Raw genomic sequence first — 9684 nt, 5'->3', positions numbered from 1 at the left:
GCCATGCGGGATTGGATGGAACCATAATGCTTTGCTTCAGCTTTTGTACATGCGCTTCGCAAAAAGAAAATGGGGGAGTGAGGCGGGAGGTTAAAGAACCCCAGGAAATACCATATATGGGCAGAGATGGCGACAGCTAGCGACCCGGGTGCATAAACTCACAGAAACATGTGACTTCTGGGAAATCATGTGTTTCTGAAGAAATGAAAGCTAAAGATAAACAAACAGCGCTTGCGTACGCAGGCGCTCTGAATGATTGTGAGCACGGCACAGAAAGAGTGCGGCCGGCCCGCTGGTCAGCACTGATTGGGTCCAAGTCAGGCAGCGTCACAACTCTAAGCCAATGAATTTGCTTGTGGGCGGGCATAACCCGAACCCTGTAGTGTGTATAAATATTTACTCAGCCCGCCACTGGGGGTTCTCCCTGGGAAAAGCACTTATTTTGTGCAAGGGGGAACCCTAGTGGCCATTAGCCAAATAAAACTGCTTTCTTGGAATTATTCCAGTTGTCCGTCTCCAATCCCTCCACTGCGCTCAACAAGGACCGTAGCACAAAGGTTCCGCTACAGATCCACATTGCAGGAAAAATTATTCCACATTAGGAAAGGCTTCCTGATAGTAACAGTAGAATATGCTGTCTTGGAGTGTGGTAGAGTTTCCTCCTCTGGCGGTTTTTAAGCAGAGGCTGGATAGCCATCTGTGGTGAGGGCTTTGATTGATGCCCCTTGGAGTCTCTTCCAACTCTGATTTTGTGTATATGGAATGTGTGACATATAGGATCTTACCTTCTACTGTTAGCAGATAATTTCAACGGATGCATAAAGCTGTACCCAAAAAGATAACTGACTCCCAGAACTAAAGATAGAAATGTACATTTTGCAGGCGTCTTTTTGAAATTGTATTATACTCTTACTCTGATATTTCACAGATGAACACAGGGACAAATATAATGAAACAAAATGAGAGTGTGGTCAAGATGGCAAAGGCTGGAACTTTTTTTGCATAACTTCCTTTATTAAAGGATATTATAATGATACCAAGGAGTCCCGATGGCGAAGTGTGTTAAAGCACTGAGCTGCTGAACTTGCAGACCGAAAGGTCCCAGGTTCAAACCCCGGGAGTGGCGTGAGCGGCTGCTGTTAGCTCCAGCTTCTGCCAACCTAGCAGTTCGAAAACATGTCAATGTGAATAGATCAATAGATACCGCTCCGGCGGGAAGGTAATGGCGTTCCATGCAGTCATGCCGGCCACATGACCTTGGAGGCGTCTACGGACAACGCCGGCTCTTTGGCTTAGAAATGGAGATGAGCACCAACCCCCAGAGTCAGACATGACTGGACTTAACGTCAGGGGAAACCTTTACCTTTACCTATAATGATACCCCCATGACTTTGGCGATAGAACAGACTTATGGATGAACTCTTAACTAACACCTTGATTAGTATTGAATAGCCATGCAGCTTCAAAGCCTGTCTGCTTCCTGCCTGGGGGAATTCCAGATAAGAAACAAACCGGGCCAGCTAATCACCTCCCAATAAAGGACTCCCCCAAGCAGGAAGCAGCCAGGCTGTGAAGCTGTCTGCCCGTGGGGCTGCAGCCCTCGGGCACACACTTCCTTCGCCTCAGGAGGCCTCCTCTTGGGAACGGGGAGCATTTTCTTCACTGGACTACAGCTCCCACAATGCCCTGCGTCGAAGGAGGGAAGTGACGCATTTTTCTCCGCTCCGGCTGTGCCGGGTGGCATCACTTAAGCGTCTCCCGGAGTTCTGACGCAAAATCCCTGCGCAGCCTGGGCGAAGGTGACGGGGGTCGCTGAAGCGGGCTTTGGTGGGGAGGCTCGGCTGCGATGCTGCTGGCTCGGCCGCTCTGGCTCCGCGGGGCCTGCGCTCAGGCGCGCTTCCTCTCCGCCGCCGCCGGGGCCTCGGAGGGGGTGAGTCCGGGGTCTGCTTGGCGGCCCTCCCCTCTCCTGTAGACTAGAAAAACAACTCCCCACGCATACACGCCTTCACGGCTGGCGGGATCTGTGGCGCTTATTTGAAGACCAAAGAAATACATTTATGTCGAAGGATGAACGTTACATCCGAGTCCGAGTTAGGACTTCATCTTAAATTACAGTGTTATGTAAGGTGTCCACATTGGGTTGTTGTGCGTTTTCCGGGCTGTATGGCTTTGTGGCAGAAGCATTATTTCCTGACGTTTCGCCTGCATCTATGGCAGTCATCCTCAGAGGTTGTGAGGTCTGTTGGAAATTAGTCAAGTGAGTTTATAGATCTGTGGAATGTTCACGGTGGGAAAAAGAACTCCTGTCTGTTCGAGGCAAATTGAATGTTGCAGTTGGCCAGCTTGATTAGCATTGAATAGCTTTGCAGCCTCAAGGTCTGGCTGCTTACTGCCTAGGGGAATCCCCTGCCAGGAAGTGTCAACTGACTGATTCATGTCTGGAATTCCTTTGTTTTCTATTTATTTGTTTATTTATTGGCGGTAGTTAACCCCAAAAGGGACTCAAGGAGGTTCATAATGTTGGCAACAATTTGGTGCCCTCAATAAAAGACAGTATAAAAACATCAAAGTTGACCCTCCCCTAATAAAGCACATTCACTCTGTGCACTTTGGCCCAGTCTGTTTTTATGACATTTACTCTGGTGTGTAAATTATGTTGAACTATATTAGGCCAACATTTTAATTTAATATTCTAATGTGTTTAATTTTGTATGTTATTATGATGTGTTTTTATTTTCTGTTTATTGTAATTACTTGGGCTTGGCCCCATGTAAGCTGCTCCGAGTTCCTTCGGGGAGATGGAGGTGAGGTACAAAAAAGTATTATTATTGTTATTGTTATTATATTAAACATTATTAAACACATCACATAAAATAACATCATTTCCAGTGTGTTGTTCTTTATTTGCTGTCCTGCTTTTAGAGTCTTTCAATACTGGTAGCCAGATTCTGCCTGTCCCCATGGATTCCTCCTTTCTGCTGAAATTATACAAATGCTTGTGCATTTCAATTGCTTCTCTGTGTAGTCTGACATGGTGGTTGTTAAGAGTGGTCCAGCATTTCTGTGTTCTTAAATAATATGCTGTGTCCAGGTTGGTTCATCAAGTGTTCTGCTATGGCTGATTTCTCTGGTTAAGTTAGTCTGCAGTAAGTAGCCAGATCTTGAGGCTGAAAAGCTATTCAGTGCTAATCAAGGTGGCCAGTTGAAACATTCACACCTGCCTCAAGGAGACAGGAGTTCTTTCTCGCACTCTGAACATTCCACAGATATATAAACCCCACTTGCTTAGTTTCCAATAGATTTCACAGCTTCTGAGGATGCCTGCCCTAGGTGCAGGTGAAATGTCAGGAAGGAATGCTTCTAGCACATGGCCATACAGCCCGGAAAACTCTCAGCAAGCTGGTGATTCTGGCCATGGAAGCCTTCGACAACATGGTTTCTACATTGCCCTGCCTTGCGCAGAGTTACACAACTAACTGGATCCTAGAGTTGGAAGAGACCACAAGAGCCATCCAGTTGCTTTTGCCAGGCAGGAACACACAGTAATTGCACCCCCGACAGATGGCCATCCAGCCCCTGCATAAAAATTTCCAGTGAAAGAAACTCCACCACACTCCAGGGAGGCAGTGTATTCCACTGCCCAACAGCTCTTGCTGCCTCTTCGTAATGTTTAGTTGGGATCTCTTTTCCTGCCATTTGAATCCATTGCTCCACTGTGTCCTAGTCTCCAGAGCAGCAGAAAGCAAGCTTGCTCCCTCCTCAATGTGACATCCTTTCAGATACTTAATCATGGCTCTCATGTTCCCTCTGAGCCCTCTCTTCTTCACTTAAAGCTGCTGTGGTAATTTCACAACACTTCTCTGCTGTTGTATTTATTTATTTAATAAAAAATATCCAGAATTATAAGCAGTTACGTGTGTATTCATTTTTAGAGATACACAGTGTTTCGCACATTTTGGTCGCCTAGATGTTTTGGAAATAAACTCCCAGAATTCCTGACTGTTGTGTCCAAAATGATTGAGGCTTATGAGAGTTGAAGTACAATGGATCAATGCTAAAGAATTAACGTTTGGTAACCACTGCCATGGACAAATAATAAAGGCCTGTGTTTTAGATCCCACTTTTATTACTACAGCCAGCATGATTTCCTGACCTTTTTTAACATAGATGTTCCTCTGTGTTTATTATGAAGATCAATGATTGCTGTGTTTTATTTCCTTCTTTCACTGTTGCCCCTGACTAGATAGGTCCGTTGTCCATCCATCCTAGGGAAACTGATGTCTAGTTTCTCAGCCTCTCTTCCTTCTTTCACCTGATAAGATATAGGATGGGTTCACAGCAAGTGAAGGATGTCAAACTTCAGGTCTTTTGTTCTGTTTTTTTTTTTAGGCACCTCCCAAGAAAACACAGTTTGGACCCCTCAAGGATGAGGATCGTATTTTCACAAATCTATACGGCCGCCATGATTGGGGGTGAGGTTTTCGAAAGCATGTTGTCAATTGATGAAAACGAGTAGGGATATACAGGCTAGCTTTAGCCTTGTAGAGGAAGAACAACAACAGGAAGGATTCTATGATTCTGTTATTCTAATCTAGTTAGAAAAACTTCTTGAAAAACAATAACAACAGGAATCTAACTTTTGTTGAAAAAACATTGAAGGGTCTAGTAATACCTTAAAGATTAACAAGTTACATTTTGCTTGCAACCCCCCCCCCTTGATTTACATAATCTTTCTTACCCATTTTTTTTTTGTTATCTCTAGATTGAAAGGAGCTTTAAGCCGTGGTGACTGGTATAAAACCAAGGAAATTCTTCTAAAGGGTGTCGACTGGATATTGAATGAAATAAAAACTTCAGGCTTGAGAGGCCGTGGGGGAGCTGGTTTCCCCACTGGCCTCAAATGGAGCTTCATGAATAAGCCGCCAGATGGCAGGTATGATAGTGGGAACAAACTGATCTGGTTACAAAACTGAGTCTCTATGCGCCTGCTCCTTGAAAAACTGGCTGTGATATAAGTGTTTTCCTTTGAATTCAAAATGTTGGCATAGAGCATGCTGATGTATGGAAAAGAACTTGGAATCCTGCTTTCCCAGTTCTCTCGCAAATTTTCAAAATGGACATCTGTTGCATAGTCTCATACACAGGGCTATAGCCTGAGGAGGGGGGGGGGGTTAAAAGTTAAAAAACCTCCTGAAATGTGTCAGGTTAAAAAAAAATCTAGGTTTACTTATAAATTGGTTAACCAGTAAAAATTCATGAGTAAACCAGGTTTCGGGGGGTGGGGTGGGGTGGGGGTGAAGCCTTAATACCCCCCGCCCCCGGCTACAGCCCTGCTCATACGTGTCTACTTTTTCTTCAAGGGTCTGCCTTTGTAACTAGACTTCTTTCCCCCCACAAGTACCCAAAATCATGGGTTGATTTTATTACCAGAATTCTTGTTTTTTATTACAAGAACTGCTCTTATGTAATTACTTTAGCATAGTGGCTGAAAATTGGGGTTTGGGCTTTAGAAGACTGGCTTTAAATAACACCTCAGTGAATTTACTGGGCAGATCACGTATTGTTGGTTTGATCTATCTCAGAGTTGTTGTAAGGCCAAAACATTACTATGTTTTTGAGGAATACAGATGTCACTATAAACAAAAAATGTTGACTGAGCACATCTGAATGCTGACAGGTTACTCCTTTAATTGCTTAAGCCTGACGCTTTAATATGTTTATTGTGGATTCAGTCAGAATCTGAAGCAGAGGATATTAGCATCCAGAGCAATTGGTTTGTTTTTCACTTATAGAATTAAATAAAATAGTTGGATGGGCATAATGACTTCAGCAGAAGAGATGTTTCCTCATTAAAGTAATTATTTTCTATGAATATTTTTGTTTCTTGTTGAGCATGATTCTTCATGTGTTTCAGGCCAAAGTACCTGGTGGTAAATGCTGATGAGGGGGAGCCAGGGACCTGCAAAGACAGGGAGATCATGCGTCATGATCCCCATAAACTGGTGGAAGGTTGCCTTGTGGCAGGAAGAGCTATGGGGGCCCGAGCTGCCTATATTTATATCCGGGGAGAGTTCTATAATGAAGCCTCAAACTTGCAGGTGAACTTCAACTATCTTTTTGAAGAAGCTAGAAGCATTCCTTTCCTGTGTGAAAATTCCAAGGGAAATTAATTATTTCATCTTCTAGGCTTGTCCTACTCATAGTTTTGACATCACTTTGTATGTCTGCTTTATTTTTCTGTAGTTGGAAAATGACTAAACATATTTGGTGAGCTGCTTTTGTGCTCTCTCATTAGGTGGCAATCCGAGAGGCATATGAGGCAGGACTGATTGGAAAGAATGCTTGTGGCTCGGGCTATGACTTCGATGTCTTTGTGGCAAGAGGGGCAGGTGCTTACATCTGTGGCGAAGAGACAGCACTTATTGAATCTCTTGAGGGCAAGCAGGGCAAGCCACGGCTGAAGCCTCCCTTCCCAGCTGATGTGGGTACGTCATCTTAAATGCTCCGTCTGGGATAGTGAATGTGGGCACAGTGTTTTCCTCTGTTGCCTACTGTGGTCCAGCATACCACATTCTGTCCACGTAGGTATTCCATCCTTGCCCCTTTAGCATTCTTGCAGTGTCTTTCTTCATTTTTCCCTGTAACATCTTAAGAGTACAGATATGAAAATATTTCCTTAACATATATGACATGACTTCTGCATGCTGGAAAAATTTCTTTTTAATATTGCGAGTTTTCACCATGCCAGCTCTAAGTTCATCTTGAACTTCCAGTACTGACTGATACACACACAATACATATCTCCATCACTGCCCTTATCTTTATCCAGTAGCTAGTTTGACAGATTTGAAGCACTGCCTTGCTTTTATTTCTGCCTGTAGGGGTTTTTGGATGCCCAACCACTGTGGCCAATGTAGAGACGGTTGCTGTGGCACCAACCATCTGCCGTCGAGGAGGTTCCTGGTTTGTTGGCTTTGGACGGGAGCGCAACTCAGGCACCAAGCTCTTCAATATCTCAGGCCATGTCAATACACCATGTACTGTGGAAGAGGAAATGTCAATACCTTTGCGTGATCTGATTGAACGGCATGCAGGTGAGAACCAGCTGTCTTCATTGCTATATGAGAGGAGATGCAAGTTTATTTTAGATACCTTGTGTTAGTTGAAAAAGCTCTGCATCATTTTTTGCTTTTTGCTGTGCTTTGATATGGACATGTAACCCATTAAATCAGGTCTGATTATGTCTCTTGATCAGGGGGTGTTAAAGGTGGCTGGGATAACCTGCTTGCTGTGATTCCTGGAGGCTCATCCACTCCCCTCATCCCAAAGTCTGTATGTGAGACAGTGTTGATGGACTTCGATGGGCTGATCCAGGCACAGACGGGACTTGGGACAGCGGCTGTCATTGTCATGGACAAATCGGTAAAGACAGGTCCTTGACCCTGCTGCTCTTTGTCTCTTTCGAATGGGTTTTGACCATCTTCTTCTTTCCCAGACAGATTTAGTTCGAGCCATTGCCCGCCTCATTGAATTCTACAAACATGAGAGCTGTGGACAGTGTACACCATGCCGAGAAGGTGAGTGTTGATCCCTGAAGCTGTTTTGACTTCCTCCTCAAAATGGGATTCAGGATGGAGGGAAAAGCAAGGGGTTAGTTTACAATTCCTGACTTCTTTCAAGTGTGAGGATTGCTGAAAATTAAGAGTATGATCTCTGGAAGTGAAATCTGCAGGTGATCACAGCAAAAAGAATCTCTTCCAAGATATTGCCTATTTCTCCTTCTTGTGGCTATTTGCTTTCAGGAACCTTAGTGTTGTTGTTGTTTTTATCCCATGAATTTTGTTCCTGCAGGTGTTGACTGGATGAATAAAGTGATGTGGCGGTTTGTGAAAGGCAACGCACAAGTGGCAGAGATTGATGCACTATGGGAAATTAGCAAGCAAATTGAAGGACATACTATCTGTGCCCTGGGTGATGGGGCTGCCTGGCCTGTACAGGTAACTTTCTGATTGTCAGAGCATTAAAAAGTTCTCTCTCTCTTTTTTTTTTAAAAAATGCAGCATGGCTAGACTGTACTGGTTGGGAATTTAGAGAGGAGTTATCTAAAAATAAGAATTTTTCTAGGCTCTGTTTTTTATCTAGTTGATGAAGAAATGTAAGATTCTTGTGGAGCTTTTTCTGATTAGTTATGTTTTAAATGCTCTTGCTACCATTAATTCAATATTATGTCAATTTTAAAAGTTTATTTTAATTGTTTTATTTTAAAATGGTGGCTATATTATGTTTTAATCTATCATCAGACTTGGGTTGTGCACTGTGAGAAAGACAGGATGTCAAAATAAGAAATGAATAAAAATAAAGAGTTAGAAATGTGTGAATCTGGGTAAGTAGTTAATAGGTTGGTGCAGAGGCAGTCATATTGCAGTTCATTCTTTTAAGTCTTAAGAAGGAGAAGGAGAAGAACTTTATTCTTATACTCTGCCACCATCTCCCAAACGGGACTTGGGACGGTTTGCATATGGGACAAAATGCCCATAGACACAAATGCAAACAATCCATCAAAGAAAAAAACATAGATTAAAATAAAACATAATTAAAAATAACAAAACAGTTAAAAACACAAGTCTTAGCACCTGATTCGTTTTTCCAGGGACTGATTCGACACTTTCGTCCTGAGTTGGAGGAACGGATGAGACAGTACCATGAATCTAAGGCACAGCAGGCATCTGGATGATCAACTAGAAGGCCAACTGCATTCTGGTTACGCCTGTGATTATTGGGAGGAATTTCTTCATAGACAAGATATCTCTGCTTTTGCTTGAGCACTGTGAGCAGCATGCTCACTTGACATGGCCATATGGGTGGCAACCTGCCTCAAACTATTTTACTCCTTGTTATCTTACAGGGCAAATTATCTATTAAATGCTTGTGACTGACTTCTGTTTTGTACATTCTTGTTTAAGGGAAATAAGGCGAATCAGTTCATGTTATTTGAAGTACTTTTGTGTTTCTTTGATTAGTTTGTAATTAAAAGGAAGAAGTGAGGGGCAAACCTACTGTTTATATTCCTTTGTAGGAAATTAATCTCTTCTGATGGACAAGATTTGGGGTTCATTTAATACACTGAAACTATTTTCAGTCTTTTGGGCAAAGTCTAGGCTTCAAAAAATAAAGTTGTTAGAATGGGCAATACAGCAGTAAGCAGAAAACTGGTACTACACAGACAAATGGTATATCTTTGCTCATTCCATAAAAACAGTTCCACACTGGAAGGAGCCTTGTGGGCCATCAAGCACTACCACTGTTTAGTTCAGGATCCCCAGCAGGTACCTAGCCTCTTTTGGGAAACTTTCAAAGAAGGAGGCCTCACCACATATCTAGGCAATTAGACCCCTTACTGAACCTTTGTTACAGTCAAGAGGTTCCTTCTAATGTTCAGTGAAATCTGCCTTCCTGTAACTTCAAAGCATTAAACCTGGTCCTACCCACTGGAGCGGCAAAAAACAGGTCTGCCCCTTCCTTTCTGGGGCAGCCCTTGAGGTATTTACAGAGTGTAACCGCATCATCCTGTCAAGTCTTCTCTAGACCATGCTTAACATGCGTAACTCCTTCAACCTTCCCTCTTACGTTATTCTCCATATGTTTCATAGTTGCCTTTTTCTGAACCCACTTCAATGTGTCTAT

The 9684-nt window shown here is 43.2% G+C and overlaps 1 protein-coding gene across 1 annotated transcript; it reads left to right on the top strand.

Moving 5' to 3' along the window:
- Positions 1 to 1732: 1732 nt before the first annotated feature.
- ndufv1 (NADH:ubiquinone oxidoreductase core subunit V1) lies at positions 1733 to 8936 on the top strand. Its single transcript, XM_003214993.4, has 10 exons — positions 1733 to 1930; positions 4390 to 4472; positions 4763 to 4933; positions 5915 to 6098; positions 6296 to 6485; positions 6882 to 7094; positions 7256 to 7422; positions 7496 to 7577; positions 7852 to 7997; positions 8651 to 8936. Exons 1-10 carry the CDS (start codon positions 1847 to 1849, stop codon positions 8732 to 8734), a joined length of 1404 nt encoding a protein of 467 aa, XP_003215041.1. The 5' UTR covers positions 1733 to 1846; the 3' UTR covers positions 8735 to 8936.
- The last annotated feature ends 748 nt before the right edge of the window (positions 8937 to 9684 follow it).

Source organism: Anolis carolinensis, chromosome 1 (genome assembly GCF_035594765.1).
Source record: "Anolis carolinensis isolate JA03-04 chromosome 1, rAnoCar3.1.pri, whole genome shotgun sequence".
NCBI classification, from domain to species: Eukaryota; Metazoa; Chordata; class Lepidosauria; order Squamata; family Dactyloidae; genus Anolis; species Anolis carolinensis.
Note: the sequence above shows the minus strand (reverse complement) of the source record. Positions and strands in the feature narration are given on the sequence as shown.